The sequence below is a fragment of the Sus scrofa genome, chromosome 13 (assembly GCF_000003025.6).
Source record: "Sus scrofa isolate TJ Tabasco breed Duroc chromosome 13, Sscrofa11.1, whole genome shotgun sequence".
In the NCBI taxonomy this organism is placed as follows: Eukaryota; Metazoa; Chordata; class Mammalia; order Artiodactyla; family Suidae; genus Sus; species Sus scrofa.
Genome location: NC_010455.5, coordinates 83,126,515 through 83,147,981, shown reverse-complemented (window position 1 = coordinate 83,147,981; position 21,467 = coordinate 83,126,515). Strand labels below are relative to the sequence as shown.

The 21,467-nt window shown below is 37.7% G+C and overlaps 1 protein-coding gene across 1 annotated transcript in view; it reads left to right on the top strand.

Moving 5' to 3' along the window:
• Nucleotides 1–21,467, top strand: part of XRN1 (5'-3' exoribonuclease 1) — a 110,688-nt gene that overhangs the window by 26,516 nt on the left and 62,705 nt on the right. The window contains 6 exon segments of the mRNA XM_005669915.3: nucleotides 669–758; nucleotides 3,366–3,522; nucleotides 4,516–4,635; nucleotides 15,518–15,687; nucleotides 16,618–16,738; nucleotides 16,835–16,933. Of these exon segments, the coding sequence (XP_005669972.2) occupies nucleotides 669–758; nucleotides 3,366–3,522; nucleotides 4,516–4,635; nucleotides 15,518–15,687; nucleotides 16,618–16,738; nucleotides 16,835–16,933 (757 nt within the window).

Below are 21,467 nucleotides of genomic sequence, written 5' to 3'. Positions count from 1 at the left end.
ATACCTCTTGGAAATATGTAGATCTGGAATTTTTAAATGTATCTCTGCTCAAATTGTGGTAACAGATACAAACAGGGTTTAGAGCCACTCTAGAGTTTAACCTAGGGTGCCTCTTTTTTGGCGTGTGTATATGTGATTATTTTACTTTAAATGATGGTTTTTGAGAAAGACAAGATTAAAATGAATATTGTTCAGTGGATATAGCCCTTTTCAAAGTATATTCTAGCCACCGTAACCAGATTTTAAGGTCTTTCTGATTTCCTCCTGTGATTCTCCCAGGCATCCTCCCAAATAAAGAAGATTCCCATCCCTGTATCCTTTCACAGCATGAATATTTAAGAGTGTTTGTGCCGCTTTATAGAAAGCTTCATTAACTAAATCCTCAAACTTTAAACCGAAAGCATAGTATATGACTGAATAAATATGCACACCAGGTTTAAGTATTCTGATAGTTAGTTGAGGAAAACTATAAGGCAAACCTTTAATCCAGCCTGATGGAATTTTTTTAAATAATATTTTAAAATTTTTCTGATTGCAATTTTTGGTTTATTTGTTGATTAAATAAAAATGTGAGGCAGAATGTGAAAACAGGAGATGTCAAGCTTCAAACACAGTGGTCTGTCTTCAAAAAATAATGTCATAATGAAAATATTCTTTTCTATTTTCAGTGACTTTCTTGCTGATCAAGCTGCATGTTATGTTCAGGCAATACAGTGGATTTTGCACTATTACTATCATGGAGTTCAGTCCTGGAGCTGGTAAGGAAATAAAAATAAAGTTTTGTTTTTTATAATGGTTTATTCTACTTTAAACTCATTTGAGATCTCTTTTTATTTCTATTGTTAAAAAGATACATATAGCCAAGTTTAAATGAAATACAGGTAATCTTTTTGTATGTGAAAATACTTTAAAAAGACCTTTGTATAACAAAGATACTTCCAGCCGTAGCAGATGGCCCATAATAAAAACTCTGTTAATCTAAGGATTTAAAATTTTCTGTCATAATGAGTCAAGTGTGACTAAGTCTTCATAATTATTGGGTGTGAGTGATGGTTAACTAGGGTTGTTTACTATATTCTTCTCTACATTTTTATGTGCTTGAAAAAATTTTTCTGTCAGAAGTAATTTTTGAAGAGAATGGGTTCTGTGAATATTAGGCTGGAAAGAGTAAAGAAGAAAGCAATTATTTGCTTTCCCTGGAAATAAGAATAATTCTCTATTTCTCTCATGTTTCCTGTTCCAGTAAGTTCCATCTATGTTTCCAAACCATCCACCAAAATAGAAAAATAACAAGCCAAGGATTTCCCGTCATGGCTTAGCAGTTAGCGAACCTGACTGGCATCCATGGGGACACGGGTTCGATCCCTGCCCTTGCTCAGTGGGTTGAGGATCCAGCATTGCCATGAGCTATGCTGTAGATCGCAGACATGGCTCAGATCCAGCATTGCTTGTTGTATAGGTCGGCAGCTATATCTCCAGTTTGACCCTAGCCTGGGAACCTCCATGTGCTGTGGGTGCGGCCCTAAAAAGACAGATGGACGGAAAGACAGACAAATAGATAAGCCAAAAGATGATGCAGGGAAAAGTAAAGACTTTTAAGTGATGAGATAGTTTGTGTTCAGAGCACCTCTGCTAGGCTCTGTTTTAAAGCACCAATAGCAAAACAGACCATACAAAATAATGTGGCATTAATTATGATTTTACTGGAGTTCCCATTGTGGTACAGCGGAAACAGATCTGTCTAGGAACCATGAGGTTATGGATTCGATCCCTGGCCTCGCTCAGTGGTTAAGGATCTGGCGTTGCTGTGAGCTATAGTGTAGGTCGCAGATGCAGCTCGGATCTCATGTTGCTGTGGCTGTAGCGTAGGCCAGCAGCTGTGGCTCTGATAGGACCCCTAGCCTGGGAACCCCTGTATACCACGGGTGCAGCCCTAAAACAGCAAAAAAAAAAAAAAAAAAAAATATGATTTCACTTACTAATAGCCGTTTTAAAAAATTTTTGCAGTAACTAGTATGATTCTCAGGGCCTCTCTGAAGAGCACTCAGATGACCTATATCCTTGACTTGCCATTTTTAAAGAGGTTGAGTATAAAGTATCCCTATTATATTACCAGGTGTTAAGGCCAGGCACTTGAACAGCGTGTTCTCATATAATCCTTGCAACTATTTAAAGTAAGCACTGTTCTTTGCCTTTTACAGATGAGGCTCAGAGAGGTTAACTAATCTTTCTAATACCATATACCCAAGAATCAAGTCCAAACCTATCTGATTCCAAAGTCTATACATTTTCCTTTGTTCCACATGCCATTCTGCCTCCTAAAATTTCCCATCCTTTTGAAGTATGCCTTAATTGTGGAATATAAAAATATTTCTTCTTTTTTTTTGCTATCTTTATTCAGACATTAGGAACACTGAAATTTTTGAAAACCTTCATGTTTGAAGTTTTGTAAAAATATTTCTTCCTGTAGATACACATGGGAAGGTATTAAAACCAAAAATAATAACAATATATATTATTGAAAAATGATTTAATCCTTATCATAAACACAATATATATACTAACTCAAAAGACAAAAGTTCTTAGAGCTGACTTGTAATAGCCATTTCAGCTCAGACTCACTCTTCCCTCTGTCCTCAAGAGAGAAACCCAGGCCTGCGTGACCTGACTGAAAGTCTTCTGATGACCTCATTGCTTCATTCTAAGAATCTATATTGTTTGGAGGAGTCACACTGAACATCTTGGGAACTATGAGAGCCATCATATTACTTATATATATAAAACTAAAAAGTTATATGTTACATATTATATTTGTATATTATATATATCCTTCAATTACACGACACATCCAAATGTTAGAAATGTAAAGCTGCACTAGGGAGTTCCCCTTGTGGCACAGCGGAAACAAATCTGACAAGGAACCATGAGGTTGTGGGTTCGATCCCTGGCCTAGCTCGGTAGGTTAAGGACCCAGCATTGCCGTGAGCTGTGGTATGGGTCGCAGACGCGGCTCAGATCTGGCATGGCTGTGGCTGTGGCGTAGGCCGATGGCCACAGCTCTGATTCAGCCCCTAGCCTGGGAACGTCCATATGCTTCGGGTATGGCCCTAAAAAGACAAAAAGAAAAGAAAAAAGAAATGTAAAGCTGCACTTTAAAAATTAAGGAAATATGACATTTGTTGCCATCCAATGACCTAAATTTTCCAACACTGCTGATTTCTAATATTCAAGTGGGAGAATTATGAGTATTTTTTTCTTTAGAATTATTGCTATGTGTTGTTTAAATAAAATATGGAAAAATATATTCTTACTATTGACCTGTTTCATAAAGTTGCCATTGTGTAAAACTCAGTTTTGTTTTATAGGTTTTATCCATACCATTATGCACCTTTCCTATCTGATATCCGCAACATCAGTACACTCAAAATCCATTTTGAACTAGGAAAACCGTTTAAACCATTTGAACAGCTTCTTGCTGTACTTCCAGCAGCTAGCAAAAATTTACTTCCTACATGCTACCAGGTGGGTTTTAGAATTAAATATTTTTATGTCCTGTAATATTTAGGCACTCCTCCTCCAAACCTAGAAACATCATACTAAAATTTCTTGAATAGCTAAACATATTTACTTTCGGTTTCAAATGTAGTATTCCTAAAATAAGTCCCTTGGAAAAAATAATTCCTTGATCTAAAGTTAGGTTTTTTTAAAAAATGCAAACTCCATAAACCATTCAAAGCATATGTAGCTTCTTTAGTTTTGATCCTGTTAAGCATATCTTCAGTTTGTCTCTGTGCTGATAAAATAATTTGAGATAGGCAAGATATGAAGCCATCTACTTTGTCCAGTCATTTATAGATTTCATTTCAGTTCTCTTCTACCTATTAGAATAGGGATAGTTCTAATAGGTCATTTGTCTCAACAGAAGTATTGCCCCAGTTTATATTTGGGTTTTAGACATTTCATTTATCAAGTTGTGGAATGAAAGGCTTTTGTTTGGTTAACATCTTTCACATAATGGAAGGATAATAGTTCAAGAGTGTTTGGGTCACCAAAATTACACTAAGCCTACTAAGCTGATTCTGAATGTGAACGTCATTTAGTTCTTCGTAGAGCATCAATCTCTTCTAATTCCATGGTCTGGTAGCAGAAATTAGAGTAGACACGTGTAAACCCACATCCTTTGCTGTTTGTGTTAGGCTTACTTGCTTCTGCATCTTTCCAAAACTTAAACTACCCTTCATCCTGGCCCCGGCCTTCCTTTCTTCTTCAGTTTCTTTGATGCTTTTTTCCTACCTTCACATACATTAAGGATTGATGCTCAACTACTCTGGATCTGTATAACCATGCAGGTTTTTATAGCCACATCTGTTTTGATTGTTCTGAGCCCATGACATACTGGTTATTAAATATTTTCAATATTACTTTGAGAAATAAGTTCTTTTATTTCTACATTTCTATATTGCTACATTGATATTATTTCTTAAATTTCTATTACACTATTTTATATTTTCACAGCATTTGATGACCAGTGAAGACTCACCAATTATCGAATATTACCCACCTGATTTTAAAACTGATCTAAATGGGAAACAACAGGAATGGGAAGCTGTGGTACTAATACCTTTTATTGATGAGGTCAGTGTATGAAATATTTATATATACGCATATATTTTTGTCAGACATTATTTCACATAAATTAATGAGCAGTGGGCCTTAATCACCATTTATGTTTTGTTAATGAGGGTTTTTTTAATTTTTTTTTTTTTTTTACTTTTTATGGCTGCATCCACGGCGTATGAAAGTTCTCAGGTTAGAACTGTAGCTGCTGCCTACACCACAGCCACAGCAACGCCAAATCAGAACCAAGTCTTCAACCTTCACCACAGCTAATGGCAATGCCAGATTGTTTAACCCACTGAGTGAGGCCAGGGAGCAAACCCACGTGCTATTGGATACCAGTCGGGTTCCTTCCCTCTAAGCCACGGACAGGGGGTGTGTTTTGTTTGTTTGGTTTTGGGTTTTTTGTCTTTTGTCCTTTTAGGGCCACATCAGCGGCACATGCGGGTTCACGGCAGTGCCACATCCGAGCTGCGTCTGTGACCTACCTCACAGCTCATGGCAACATCGGATCCTAAACCCACTGAGCAAGGCCACGGATTGAACCTGCAACCTCATGGTTCCTAGTTGGATTCATTTCCACTGCGTAACGATGGGAACTCCCGTTAATGAGTTGTAACTACTCTCATCTTCATTATGTACGTCAAAGCTTCTAGGTGTGCTAATTATAAGAAAGCTGGAGGAGTTCCTTGTCATGGCTCAGTGGTTAATGAATCTGATTAGGAACCATGGGGTTGCGGGTTTGATCCCTGGCCTTGCTCAGTGGGTTAACGATCCAGCATTGCCGTGACGCAGCTGGTCGCAGACGCAGCTTGGATCCCACGTTGCTGTGGCTGTGGAGTAGGCAGGCGGCTAGAACTCGATTCGACCCCTAGCCTGGGAAGCTCCATATGCTGTGGGAAGCAGCCTCAGAACAGACAAAAAAAAAAAAAAGAAAAACTAATTGCTAACAACATACTTAATAGTTAAAATGTAAATGTTTTCTCTGTGAAAAGATACGACAAGGATGTTTATTCTAATTGACTCTCTAATATTGTACTGGAAGTCTAGTGTACTAAGTCAAGGAAAAGAAATAAAGGCATGCAGATTAGAAAGTAAGAAGAAAAATTGTTTTTATATTCACATGGCATTTTTATGTATGTAGAAACTTTTAAGGAATCTTCAAAAAGATGCTATAATCAAGTAAATTTAGCAAGTTCACGGGATTTAAAATCCATGCAAAATTCAATTGTATTTCCCTATACTAACGACAATTAAAAAAACACGTTTTTTAATAAAAACTATTTTATTCTTTTTTAATAGCATTAAAAATACAAAAAATACACAGCTACAAGTTTAACAACAAGTGCACCGAAAATCACAAACAACAGTTCCCATTGTGGCTCAGCACTTTAAGAACCCGACTAGTATCTGTGAGGATGCGGTTCGATCCCTGGCCTCGCTCAGTGGGTTAAGGATCCGGCGATGCTGCAAGCTGCAGCATAGGTCACAGATACAGCTTGGATCCCAGGTTGCTGTGGCTGTGATGTACAAGAGCAGCTGCAGCTCAGATTTGACCCGTAGCCTGGGAACTTCCATATGCCACAGGTACAGCCCTAAGAAAGAAAAGAAAACTAAAAATAGTGTTGAGAGATAAAAACCTAAATAAATGGAGGGATATACCATGTTCAAAGAATAGTATATTTAATATTGTTAAGACGTACTTCTTCCCAGGTAGGTCTTTGGACTCAACATAATCCTAATGAAAGATGCCAGCAGGTATTTGTGTAATTAGAAATCCAGTTCTAAAGTTTTTATGAAATTGCAAAGGATCTAGAGTGGCCAAAGCAATCTGTAGAAAGAAGAACAGTATTGGAATACTCTCATTATCGGATTTCATCACCTAGCATGAAGCTCAAGTAATCAAGGCAATATCTTACTTACATTGCAATCGGCAAAAATTGGTCAGTGGAACAGAATAGAGTACAAACATAGATCTTTACTTATTCAGTTAATTTGTTTCCAATTAAGACATCAAAACTGCCTGTTTGAATTCAGCTGGTCTCCAAGGGTGAGAATGTTAGTCTGCTTTTATTTTTTCATTTGTTTTGTTCTTTAAATCAGTGCTGTTGATGGCAAGTTGTCATTAATAAATCATGTGTTCTTTGAAAAAAAAAAGACATCTAAACTATTCATTGGGTAAAGAAAAAGCTTTTTAGCAATTGGCTCTGAAACTACTGACTGCATGTGTGGAAAAAAATAATCTTGATCCATCCCTCAACACTATACACAAAACTTAGTTCAAATTACGTCATAGCTCAAATGTAAAAGTTACAACTGTAAAATTTCTTTTTGTTGTGGTTTTGTCTTTTTGCCTTTTCTAGGGCTGCTCCCGAAGCATATGGAGGTTCCCAGGCTAGGGGTCTAATCAGAGCTGTAGCTGCCAGCCTACGCCAGAGCCACAGCAACGCAGGATCCAAGCTGCATCTGCGACCTACACCACAGCTCACGGCAACACCAAATCCGTAACCCTCTGAGCAAGGCCAGGGATCGAACTACAACCTCATGGTTCCTAGTCAGATTTGTTAACCACTGTGCCCAGCGGGAACTCCCACACATATTTTTTAAAGTATAGTTGGTTTACAATGTTGTGCCAATTTCTGCTGTTCAGCAAAGTGACCCAGCTGTACATATATAATACCTTCTTTTTCTCATCTTATCTTTCATCATGGTCTATCCCAAGAGATTGAATATAGTTCCATGTGCTATATGGCAGAACCTCACTGCTTATCCATTCTAAATGTAATAGGTTGCATCGTCTAACCCCAAACTCCCAGTCTATCCCACTCTCTCCCCCTCCACCTTGGCAACCACAAGTCTGCTCTCCATGTTTATAAGTCTGTTTCTGTTTTATAGATAGGTTCATTTGTGCCTATTTTAGATTTCACATATAAATGATACCATATGGTATTTATCTTCCTCTTTCTGACTTCACTTAGTATAAGAATCTTTAGTTGTATCCATGTTGCTACACATGGCATTATTTCATTCTTTATTATGGCTGAGTAGTATTCCTTTTTGTTTATATATCACATCTTCTTAATCCATTCATCTATCATTGGGGATTTAGGTTGTTTCTATGTCTTGGCTATTGTGAATAGTGCTGCCATGAACATATGTATGGATGCATATATCTTTTTGAATTGTAGTTTTGTCTGGATATATCCCCAGGAATGGGATTTCTGGATCATATGGTAGTTCTGTATTTGGTTTTCTGAGGAACCGCCATACTGTTTTCCATAGTGGTTGTACCAATTTACATTTCCACCAACAGTGTAGGAGGGTTCCCTTTTTTCCAAACACTCTATAGCATTTCATATTTGTAGACTTATTAATGGTGCCCGTTCTGACCAGTGTGAGGTGGTACCTCATTGTAGTTTTGATTTGCATTTCTCTAATAATTAGTGATATTGAACATTTTTTCATATGCATACTGGACATCCATATGTCTTCTTTGGAAAAGTGTCTATTTATATTTTCTGCCTAACTGATAATCCAGGTTTTTAAATTGGAAAAATATTTGAGGGGCCATTTCACGGAACAAGATATGCAAGTAGCCAGTAAGTACATGAAAAAGCGTTCAGCATCATTAATCATCAGGGAAGTGTAAATTTAAACCATAATAAGATTATACTACCCTACACTCTCAGTAGAATGGAGAGAAATTAAAAGACCAAAACATGGAGTTCCTGTCATGGCTCAGTGGTTAATGAATCTGACTGGCAACCATGAGGGTGCAGGTTCGATTGCTGGCCTCCCTCAGTGAGTTCAGGACCCAGCATTGCCATGAGCTGTGGTGTAGGTCTCAGACAAGGCTCAGATCCCGAGTTGCTGTGGCTGTGGTGTAGGCTGGAAGCTGTAGCTCCAATTTGACCAAATTTTAGTGAGAATGTAGAGCAATTAGAATCTTTATATATTGACGTTGGAAGTATAAAATGCCTATCTGTCTGGCAGTTTCTCATAAAATTAAGCCTGCCATTCTATTCTTAAGGATTACTAAGAGGAGGAATGACAAAAAGCTTGTTCACAAAAAGTCTTGTACAAGAATATTCATAGTAACTAAAGACTGAAAATAGGAGTTCCTGCTGTGGCACAGTGGATTAAGAATCCAACTGCAGTGGCTCAAGTTGGCTACAGAGGCAGGTTCAATCCCGGGCCCAGCACAGTGGGTTAAAGGATCCTGTGTTGTTAAGCTGTGGCATAGGTCGAAGCTGTGGCTCAGATTCAGTCCCTGGCCCAAGACCTTCCATGTGCCTTGAGTATAGCCATTAAAAAAAAAAAAAGAAAAAAAGAGAAAGAAAACTTTGAAGTTCCTGTTGTGGCTCTGTGGATTAAGAATCCAGTGAGTATCCATGAGGATGTGGGTTTGATCCCTGGCCTTGCTCAGTGGGTTAAGGCTCTGACGTTGTCATGAGCTATGGTGTAGGTCAAAGACAAGGCCTGGATCTGACGTTGCTGTGACTGTGGCATAGGCCGGCAGCTGTAGCTCCAATTCAGCCCGTAGCCTGGGAACTTCCTTATGCCACAGGTATAGCCCTAAAAAAACCTGAAGATGGAAACAGCCTAATACCCATCATCAGGAGGAGTAAAGGACTTATGGTGTACCCAAACAACAAAAATACTACTCAGCAATAAAATAAGAATGGATACAAGGAAAAACATGGAGGGACTTGGGAGTTCCCTGGTAGGTCTGCAGGTTGAAGATCTGGTGTTTTCACTGGCTGTGGCTCGGGTCACTGCTATGACGCAGGTTGGATCCCTGGCGTGGGAACTTCCACATGCCACAGGCATGGCCAAAAAAAAAAAAAAATTTTTTTAAATGGAGGAACTCAAAAACATGCTGAACAAAAGAAGTCAGTCACTAAAAAGTACAGACTAATCCTGAGACTTCCCTAGTGCCTCACCAGGTTAAAAACCTGTTATTGTCACCACTGTGGCTCTCTGGTTACAGCTGTGGCCAGTGTTCAATCCCTGGCCCAGAAACTTCTGCATGCCTTGAATGCAGCCCTGCCCCCCAAAAAAGAGTTCAAACTAAGCTTGGTCAAAGAAAGCAGAATATTGGTTGCATAGTGAGTCAGGGAGGGAAAAAGGATTAACTGTGAACATCCATGATGGATCTTTGTGAAATGATGAAAATGTTCTGTATCTTGGCTTTCCTGGGTATATTCAGTTGTCAAAATTCATAAACTGTGTACTTTTTGTCTCTATTGCACTGAGTGTAAATTATTCCTCAAAAAACATGCCCTCTTTAAAAAAAAAAACTACATTATTTTGGAGTGGAAGAAAAAATGTTTATTCATATGTTAGTAATTATTAAACAAGGATCACGTAAGCATTTTAGTCCTATCGTGGGTCAAGTGGAGCTGGTTGTCTGAGATGGTCCCTCTTGTGATTGGTGGTTGGTATTGGTTGGGAGCTGAGGCTTCTGTGATTCCTCACCCTCAACGAGGCTCACTCAGGTGTATCTCAAAGTGTTCTTGGACTTTAACAAGGCAGAAGAAGCTACATGCCTCTTGAGCCTTAGAATTTGCAAAGCATTACTTTCACTACATTGTTTTGAATAAAGAGAATTATAAGACCAGCTCATATTTAAGGGATGGGAAATAGACTTCACCTTCTCACATTTAAAGGAGTTTACAGAGTTTCCATTGTGGCTTAGTGGGTTAAGAACCCAACATAGTGTCCATGAGGATACGGGTTCAATCCCTGGCCTCGCTCAATGGGTTAAGAATCTGGCATTGCTGCAGGCTGAAGTCACAGACGTGGCTCAGATCTGGTGTTGCAAAGGATGTGTAATAGGCCCTGCAGCTGCAGCTCCGATTCCACCCCTAGCCCAGGAATTTCCATATGCTGGAGGTGCAGCCGTAAAAAGAAAAAATGAGTAAATAAGCTTACAAATGGGGATAGGAAGAATTATTGTGGCCATCTTTGCAAACCATCTCCTTCAGTCTGCCCTTTGGCCAGAATAAGTCATATCCCATCCAAAATAAAACACATTGAATGCCCCACAAAAGCTCGTCTCATTTCAGCAATATCTTTAAATCAATATCTTTATCAGTATCTTTAGATGTGGGTGAAACTCCTCAAATGCAGTCCTCAGTGACAGCTCTTGTTTTTTGTGGATCTTTTTTTTTCTTTTTAGGGCCACACCCACTCCATATGGAGGTTCCCAGGCTAGGGGTCGAATCAGAGCTATAGCAGCTGGCCTATGCCACAGACACAGCAATACCATATCTGAGCCATATCTGTGACCTATGCCACACCTCATGGCAACACTGGATCCTCAGCCCACTGAGTGAGGCCAGGGATTAAACCTGTGTTCTAATGGATGCTAGTCTGATTCTTTTCCACTCAGCCATGATGGGAACTCCTATCATAGCTCTTTTGTTTCAGAGATTTGTGAGTTTAAAAAACAATCCACTCCCCCTGCCAACATTCTCAATTTTATAGTAGAGAGAGGCCTTAACCACAGTGTCACCCCTCTCAAAGAGGGCAGGAAAAGGAGGCATATAACAATCAGTGATCCAAAACAATTCTGAAATCTAAGTATCATATAGTCAAATACCTGTTATTCTATGGGTAGAAATTGTTTCTTGGTTAGAGCCTAATTCCTGAGAGTGGTTCTGCAGTCAGTGTTTCCTTGGCTTTTGGCCCCTCCCTGGGTTCTGGATGCTACCCTCTAAGATGCTAAGAAGAGAAAGAAAAAGAAAAAAAGGATTATTCTGAAGGGCAAGTAGCTACAGTGCTGTCTCAACAAAGGCCTTGGCTGACCCCACAAGTCACTCTAAGGCTCTAATGGCCCATTAGTGTTCTTGTATGCTGCAGTAAAGGATCTTAGACTTTATACTCTTCATCTATCAGTCTGGGTGCAGGCTTCATTTTGGAAGGGTATGAGATGACTTTTCACCTGAGGATAACTGAGAGGGCTGTCAGCTAAGAGTTGTAAGCTAGCACGCTTTCAGCATCTTAGCAAATAAATCTTCCATACTAATGGGGGATCACAGCAGCACATTGCCACATCCGTTACATCACTATCCAAAAGATGCTGAAGTGTTGAAGATGTAAGGATGAGATGGTCATTTTCCAAGTGATGTAGAAAAATCTTTATGTTTTGGAGTTCCCGTCGTGGCGCAGTGGTTAACGAATCCGACTAGGAACCATGAGGTTGCGGGTTCGATCCCTGCCCTTGCTCAGTGGGTTAACGATCCAGCGTTGCCGTGAGCTGTGGTGTAGGTTGCAGACGCGGCTCGGATCCCGCGTTGCTGTGGCTCTGGCGTAGGCCGGTGGCTACAGCTCTGCTTGGACCCCTAGCCTGGGAACCTCCATATGCCGCAGGAGCGGCCCAAGAAATAGCAACAACAACAACAACAAAAAGACGAAAGCGGCCCAAGAAATAGCAACAACAACAACAACAAAAAGACGAAAGACAAAAAAAAAAAAAAAAAAAAAAAAAAAAAAAAAAAAAAAAAAAAAAAAAAAAAAAAAAAAAAAAAAAAAAAAAAAAGAAAAATCTTTATGTTTTGAATGCGAAGAAGAATTAAACTCGGAATGTAATATTGGAGAAGACAATCAGATTTAAGTAAATACCATTATCAGCTAAAAATAACTATGAAAATTAAATTTGCTGTTTATTTTCTGAATGATTATTATTTATTGCATACCATACAATATCAATGGTATTTTAGAGTCAAACTATGATACAATATTATCTGACTCAATAGTGTCTTCCAAATTTTGCTGAGTTCTCCTTTCTACCACTTTTTCTGTAAATACTTTGAAAGTGGCAAAGATAATTATTGGACTGAAAGTCTAGAGGCCACTCTGGAAAACAGTTCAGCAGTTTCTTATAAAGTTAAACATACATTTACTGTCCAGCTCATCATCACACTCCTGGCTATTTGTCATACTAAATGAAAACTTGTGTCCGCACAAAAACCTGTACACACATATTGAAAGCAGTGTATTTGTGATAACCCCAAAATGGAAAAAATTCAAATATCCTTCAATGAGTGAGTGGGTAAACCAACTGTAATATATCCACATAATGGAATTATACTCAGCAAAAAGAGTATAATCCACATAATGGAATTATACTCAGTAAAAAGAAAAACTATTGGTATAAACAGTGGATGGAAAAAAGTTCATATGAGTGAAAAAGTCAATCTTAGAAGACTATATTATATGGTTCTATTTATTTATTACTATTATTTTCAGCCACACCCAAAGCATGTGGAGGTTCCTGGACCAGGGATCAAACCTGCGCCACAGCAGCAATGTGAGCCACAGCAGTGACAACGCTGGATCCTTAACCCACTGAGCCACAAGGGAACTTCCTATATGGTTTCATGTGTATAATATTTTTGAAATGACAATATCGTGATATAAAACACAGTGGTTGCTAGGAGTTAGGATTGGGAATAGGGTATATGTGACTATAAAGGGATAACATAAAGGAGTTTCTTGGAGATCCTACTGTGGCTCAGTGGAAACAAATCTGACTAGCATCCATGAGGATGCACGTTCAATCCCTGACCTTGCTCAGTGGGTTGAGGATACAGTACTGCTGTGAACTGTGCTGTTGGTCACAGACATGGCTCGGATCTGGTGCTGTGGCTGTGGCTCTGATTGAACCCCAGTCTGGGAACCTCCATATGCTGTAGGTATGGCCCTAAAATAAAAAAAAATATTAAAAAAAGACATAAAGAAGTTTCTTTACAATGATGTGACAGTTGTATGTTTCAGTTTTAGTGGTAGTTACATGAATCTATACATATGATAAAAGTTTCATAGTACTGTACACACAGAAAAATTTGCATAAAAAGCTAATGCAATCTGAATAAGTGTGTAGTAGGGTTGTACCAATATCAGTTTCCTGGTTTATAATGTAGTGTGGCTGTGTGTAAGATGTTATCATTGGGTGAAAGGTACGTAAGAACACACCACACTAACTTTGCAAATTCTTACAAATTTTCATATTTTTTGCCACTGTACATAATGCTGTAACAAAAGGATTGGTATATTTATGTATTCTTTTTGTTTGTTAATGTGTTCTTATATATCAGAGATTTTTATTTTTATAAGGTAGAGTCCCCAGAGCAGGAATGCTTGGTTAAAGGGAATGTGTATTTTTTGTTTCAATGAATATTACCAGATTCTTTTTCAAGAAGGCTGGTCCAGTTCATACCAGCAATATTTAAGTGCATGTTTCTGTGCTTCTCTAGCCCTGGATATTATTGCTTTATTTAATTTTGACCAATATGCTGATGTTGAAGAATGCCATTTTATTATTATTCAAAATTTTTTTCTCCAACCCCTAATTTGACTATATTTTTTGTGTGTTTGCCTTTTAAATTTTCTCTTTTGCAAATTGTCTATTTCTATCCTTTCCTTTGTTTTCTTTTGTTTTTGGTTTTTAGCAACTCTTTGTATATTAGGAATATTTTTTCTCAGTGTGGCTTTTGCCTGTTAATTTGTTTGTGACATCTTCTTTCACAAACATTTTCTTTTACTTAAAAATACCTTTTTCCTTAAAGCTGTTAGGCTTCTTCCTGCCTTACTTAAGCATTTTTCACTCCAAGTCCATGATTTTCTTTTCTGAGACATTTTTCACTCCAAATTAACAATACTCTCCTATATTTTCTCCCAATAGTTTTATTCTCTCATTACTCTGATACTTGTTTTTGTATATGATATGAAGCTGGAAAGTATATATGCTTTTTTTTCCAATTGGATAGCTAGTTATGACAACAATCTTATTTAAATATCTGAAATACTGTGGTTGACATAAATTTGGATTTCATTTTGAACTCTTTTTGGGGGGGTGTGGGAGAGGGACCCAGTTACAGCAGGCAGAAGTTCCCAGGCCAGGGATCAAACCCATGCCACATCAGTGACCAGAGCCACAGCAGTGACAATGCCACACCGTTAACCTACTGCACCACTAGGGAACTTCTGAACTCTTTATTTTATTCTGGTTTGTAAAGGGTTTCTGTGATGTCAATACTAAAGTGATTTGCTTTGCTTATGGGTATAGTTTTATTAAAAGTGATAGGATTGGGTAAGACAAGTTCCTGATAACTTTTTGCAGCTCACTCATCATTCTTATAATATGAACACTAACATCATATTGTCCTTTAAAAAAAAACTTAAACATTGTGATTCTGATTGGAATTATGTTAAATATAAAAGATTATTGAAGACATGCCCATGTGGCTCAATAGATTAAGGATCCAGGTTGTCACTGCTGTGGCTTGCGTCACTGCTGTGGCACAGGTTCGATTCCTAGCCCAAAAACTTCTACTTGCCATAGGCATGGCCAAAAACGAGAAATAAAAACAAAACAAAACAAAAGATAATTGGAAAGATGAACCATTGCACAATCTTTAAGATCAGAGATTAATGATCAGTGAATTATGATTATTATTATGATAAATTCACATTTAAATTTTGCTTCTCGGCTGTTCTTATCTACCTGCTGTTGGAATAATAGACTCAGAGGAATTTCTAGGGAGAAGCAATGCCCTCTGGGCCCTTTGAAATAATAATAGCACTTCAGTTTTTCATGTAATGAAATGAAAAAGAATTCTATTAAGATTTTTGTTTTTCAAGAACGCAAATAATAATCCTATATTCTGAGGAAAGAGATGTATTCTGTATGTTGAGATTATAGAATTTTTGGGTTTGGGGGGTTTTTTGGGCTGCACTCTCAGTATGTGGAATTTCCCAGGCCAAGGATTGAACACACACCACAGCAGTAACTCGAGCCACAGCAGTGATAATGCTGGATCCTTAACCACTAGACCACCTGGGAACTCCCAGACTTTTTGTATTTTTAACTCCTCTCTTCAATCTTTACATTCAGAAGCGATTGTTGGAAGCCATGGAGACATGTAACCACTCCCTCAAAAAAGAAGAGAGGAAAAGAAACCAACACAGTGAGTGCCTCATGTGCTGGTATGATGGTGACACAGAGTTTACCTACCCCTCTCCATGGCCAGAAAAGTTCCCTGCCATAGAACGATGCCACACAAGGTAATGTTGGGTAGTTTTTTGGTGACAGAGCAAAAACAAAAAGCTTTTGAATATCTATTTGGAGAACTAACAGAAAATTTATAACAGTTGTAGTCAATTAGCATGAATTATATATCCAACTTGCCAAGGATCTTAACATCTCTCTCACAGTTGTTTCTGTAGTTCTCTGCTTTGTTACAATTCTGTTTCTCTATTTCTGTTTTCTGTTGTGTTTTATTTTTCCTACCTAGTATACATCTGTTCTCTCCCTCAAGAGAATGTGTAAATTTATGTTTCCATTGCCAGTGTCTCCTCTCAGCATTATTTGACCTGCTATGATTTTGCCTCTTATGTTCCCCATCCACCCAATTGGAAAGAAGGAAAAAAAGAAATGAAAGAGCTCCTCTGTTATCTTGCTTCAAACCCATTTCTTTCTCTTCCTCATTAAAATGTCTTTGCTGTTTTTTTCTCTTCTCTCATCTTCTTTACAGATAATACGTAGGTGGCAGTTGATATGCAGATAAAGTAAATCTCAGTTATGACTTTTTCTTTTGTTAAAGAGAAAGATGAAATAGATATTATAAAATGCTTATTTTTCCATTCCAGAAATGGAGGCTATAGAGATTTGTAATCTGTTTTATATGTTCCTTTAGTATAAAAAATATTATATATATATGTGTGTGTGTGTGTGTGTGTGTATATATATATATACTGTATTTTTTTTTAACTTAATGGGAAAAATTTCTGCTTAGTATCCTACAGGCATACTAACTGTCTGGATCAATAACAACAAAGAATCTGCTGTGCTGTATTTTCTTTGTCTTAAGGGACAAATTATTCTCTTATTTAAAAGCAAAAATGACCCTTACAAAATACTGAAGGGAATGCTGAAAAACTGTGATTACTTGTAATGTATGAATTTTAAATTAAATCCCTCAATTTATTTTTTAGGTATAGAATAATATCATTAGATGCTTGGCGTGTAGACATAAGCAAAAACAAAATAACCAGGGTTGACCAGAAGGCATTATATTTCTGTGGATTTCCTACTTTGAAACACATCAAACACAAAGTTAGTGGCCATTTAGTTCAGAATTTTTTCACTTTATTAAGTGTGAAATGATGATGGAGAAAGAATTAAAATTAAACTCTATGAATTCTTTTAAAGTTTTTTTTGAAGAAAAGTGGAGTTCAAGTATTCCAGCAAAGTAGTCGTGGAGAAAACATGATGTTGGAAATCTTAGTGAATGCAGAATCAGATGAACTTGTAAGTATTTTCTCTATTATATATGTATTTGATGCTTGTTATATGTAAAACTCTCTAACTGCAGCATATTTGCCAAAGAGGTATAACATGTAACTCCAGAAGTTCACAGGAAATAAGGATAAAGTCAAGAAACATTTACACAAAGGACGTATGTAGTTGTCGTATAATGAGCAAAAAAATGCTGTAGGAATTTTGAAAATGAGATGAGCTTTGTGAACTAAATATTAAGATTACTAAAGATTAAGTACAGAGCTGTAGATGAGAATAGGTTTGAGCTGAGTTCTGACAGATTATCACAAAGAGGAGAAAGGGGAAAAGTATTCTAGTTGAAAAGAATAACATGAGGTGGGTTTAGAGTAAAAAATAAATGTGATGCATTATCTTATTCTTTTTAACCTTTTTATGTGACTGAAATTTTTCTTAATACTTTTTCTTTTTTTAGAATAAATGTGATGTATTTGGGGAGAAGGAATAGATAAATGTGACTGAAGCAGAGGAATTGTGTTGGGAAATAGTGGAAGATAAGGTTGAAAAAAACAGATTGAGGCCAGATTATGGAAAACCTTGAATACCAGGCAAAGGAATTTGGACTTTTTTTTTTTTTTTTTTTTTTTTGGTTTTTAGAGCCGCACCCACGACATAGAGAGGTTCCCAGGCTAGGGGTCCAGTCAAAGCTACAGCTGCCAGCCTACATCACAGCCACAGCAATGCCAGATCCGAGCCACATCTGTGACCTACACCACAGCTCACCGCAACATTGGATTCTTAACCCACTGAGTGTGGCCAGGGATCAAACCCGCAACCTCATGTTTCCTAATTGGATTCATTTCCACTGCGCCACAATGGCCACTCCCTGGACTTATTTTTTCATGACTGTTATCTTGAAATTAGTATTTTCATAAAGATGAATTTGGTGGCAATATAATAGACTAAACTGCATAAAATTGAAATGAAAGAAAACAGAAAAGCCTGGAAGTTGAGGTTGTGGTTATAGGAACCTTAGACAATAAGGACATAAACTGTGGAAGTAGTAATAGATCTAGGTGACTAAGACTAAATGAAATTTGTAAGTTTTGTCGTTTGTTTAAAAATAGAGTATGAAAAGAAAAAATGTTAAATATGACTGACTCTAGGATATCCAGACTAATTAACTAGAAAACAATTGCTTTTTATTGAAATAGAGGAGTTAAAATGAGAGAGGCACTGTTTTGAGGGGATTAGTGATAATGGAATTTTAAGTTGGTGCTGCGACATTTAACTGCAGCTGCCTGGCAGCCTTTCTCAACAGGGTTCCACACAATATTTAAGCCCCTATGCCCTAAATCATCCATTTGTTTATAATAGATTAACTTAATCTTTTATGCATTTAGAATAGATTAACTTAATCTTTTATGTATTAGTTATGGGAGAACTAAGAAAAGAGTCAAATTGTTTTTTGAGTTCTTTGGCTCAGAGGAAAACCTCAGTCAAGAAGGGTGGTTTATACATAGTTTGTGTTTGTGTGTATGTGTGTCCTTTTAGGGCTGCATCCACTGCATATGAAGGTTCCCAGGCTAAGGGTCGAATTGGAGCTACAACTGCCAGCCTAAGCCACAGCCAAAGCCACAGCAATGCCAGATTCTAGTCTCGTCTGCAACCTACACCACAGCTCACAACAATGCCATGATCCTTCCCACTGAGCAAGGCCAGGGATCGAACCCACATCCTCATGGATCCGAGTCGGAAAACAATTGCCTTTTATTGAAATAGAGGAGTTAAAATGAGAGAGGCACTGTTTTGAGGGGATTAGTGATAATGGAATTTTAATTTGGTGCTGCCACGAGGGGGACTCCCTGTATATAGTTTAAGACTGGAGCTAGAGCTTGGAGGGAAATAGAGATATGCAGGTCATCAGCGAAGAAGTGGTGGCTGGGGCCTTAGGGCTCATTTCCCTGAACAAAAGGGACTTGGAGGGTTTAAGGCCCCAGCAGGAAGAAATACCCACAGATAAACGTTAGAAGGGAACCAGTAAAAGTGACATAGTGTACAGAGAGGTAAGAGAATGATTCCCAAGTTTAATAGTATCACAAAAGCATGGAGTAGATGGTGCATACAGTATAAGCAGAATGAACACTAAAACAAGGTTTGTGAATTTCTCCTTTGGGCATCATTACTGGCTTTTGAGAATTCCATTTTAATAGACTGGTGGAGGCAGCAGTCCAATTCCTAAGGACTAATCTGGGAAATTTTAAATGGCAAATAGAGTAGCAGATCTTAAGCCCTTGGTTAAGATTATCATTGAGAATAAGTCTAGAAACATGACTGTAGGTAAAGAAAAATTAAGCAAATCCATGCTAAAGAGGAGAGGTACAGGTAAAGAAGAAAGGTCTTAAAGGCTCTGTAGAGAGAAGGGATGTGAAGTAATAGGGGATTTCATCTACCGCTTGAGGGAAAGGCGGATACTTTTCCTTCACATGAAGGCAAGTATGGGAGAATGAAATTAAAATAGATTTATAGGAGTTCCCGTCATGGCACAGGGGAAACGAATCTGACTAGGAACATGAGGTTGTGGGTTCAATCCCTGGCCTCTCTTATGGGTTCAGGATCCGGCGTTGCCGTGAGCTATGGTGTAGGTCACAAACATTGGTCAGATCCCGTGTTCCTGCGGCTGTGGCGTAGGCCAGCGGCTACAGCTCCGATTAGACCCCTAGCCTGGGAACCTCCATATGCCTCAGGTGTGGCCCTAAAAGGACAAAAAGACAAAAAAATAAAAATAAATAAAAAATAAAAATAGATTTATAGAAGGGGAAAGAGTAATTAAGAGAGCCTAGTTCTAATGTTGAAACTTGTTTTATTTATCAGAATAGTCATTCTTTTGTATATTCACATTAAGAAATGTCTAAATTTAATAAATAAAATAAAAAATTACCCCCAGAAGTCTAAAAATAGTCATCTCTAATTGTTAAAGAAATATTCACTACTAATGATTAAACAAAAAAGTGAATTTCTATTTATATTTCACTTTCTACCACGAAGTTGTTGTCTAAACCAATAATGATAATAATGTTTGCTCTTAAGAATTTTTACTTAAGATATTATTTCTTACAGAATATAGTTGTCCCTTAGTATTCCCAGGGCATTTGTTCTAGGACTCCTCACTGATACCAATATCTGTGGATGCTCAAGTCTCTTATATGATAATGGTGTAATATTTGCATGTGATTACGCATATCCTTGATTATACTTTAAATCATCTCTGTTACTTGTAATACCTAATACAATATAAATACTTGTAAATACAATGTAAATGCTATGTAAATAGTTGCCAGCATTTGACAAATTCAAGTTTTGCTTTTTGATATTCTGGAATTTTTTTTTCCCAAATAATCTCCATCATTTGTTGATTGAGTCTGCAGATGTGGAACCGTGGATACAGAGGACTGACTGCACAGCATTTTACAGCTTATGAAAACTTTTGTGTATAATACTTTATCCTTAAATTAATATTGTGGGATAGATGTTATAATTTCTTCTCATAAAAGAGTACTGAGTCTCAGTGGGATTAAAGGATTTGCCTGAAAGTCTATAGCTAAAAGGTGGTAGAACCTAATTTTGGACCTGTGGTTTCTAACTTGAAATAAGTCTGATGTTCATATTTAATTATACCAACCACAAACTGAAATGAAATCACATTTCTTAGATTTTGTTTTAGGTTATCTGACTGTTTGATATGAAATAGTGAATAATGGCCCTTTTCTAGACATCTCTGCTTTTCTTTTCACTTTTTTCAGTTGCCATGAGAAAAATAAGCAAAGATAATCAAGAGAATAAAAGAATCAGGAGTTCCCTTCCTGGCTCAGCAGTTAACGAACCCGACTAGGATCCATGAGGACACGGGTTCGATCCCTGGCCTCACTCAGTGGGTTAAGGATCCAAGAGTTGCCGTGAGCTGTGGTGTAGGTCACAGAGGAGGCTCAGATCCCGTGTTGCTGTGGCTGTGGTGTAGGCCCTCGGCTGCAGTTCTGATTCGACCCCATATGCCTCGGGTGCAGCCCTAAAATAGCAAAAAAAAAAAAAAAAAAAGAGAGAGAGAGAGAATAAAAGAATCATAGAATTTTACAACTGGACAGCATTTTGTAAAACAACTAATCCAGCTTCTTGATTTTACAAATTAAAAAACTTAAATGGATTTTGGGAAAGGGCCATTCACTCAGCTAGTTGGAAGCAGAACTAAGAACCTAGGTTTCTTGCTAAGCATTACTTCTACTAAGGTTTGCTATTATCATCGTGGACAATAATACATTATAGGTAGTGTTCTTCTGTTTGATTTTACTGAAACCTGTTTTCTCACCAAGTAATTTCATTCAGAATTAAAATCAGTGGACCGCCCTTTACTAATAACTGCCAGTGCTATTGAAAAAAATGAGAAGGCAAGCTTCCTAGCATCGTGATCTTTGTATTACAGAAAAGTACTTTAAATTGGTCATAGTTCCCCTCTAATAAGAAGAGATTGGCAAAGGGGAAGGAAGGTAAACTTGGTAAACTTCCACAAATT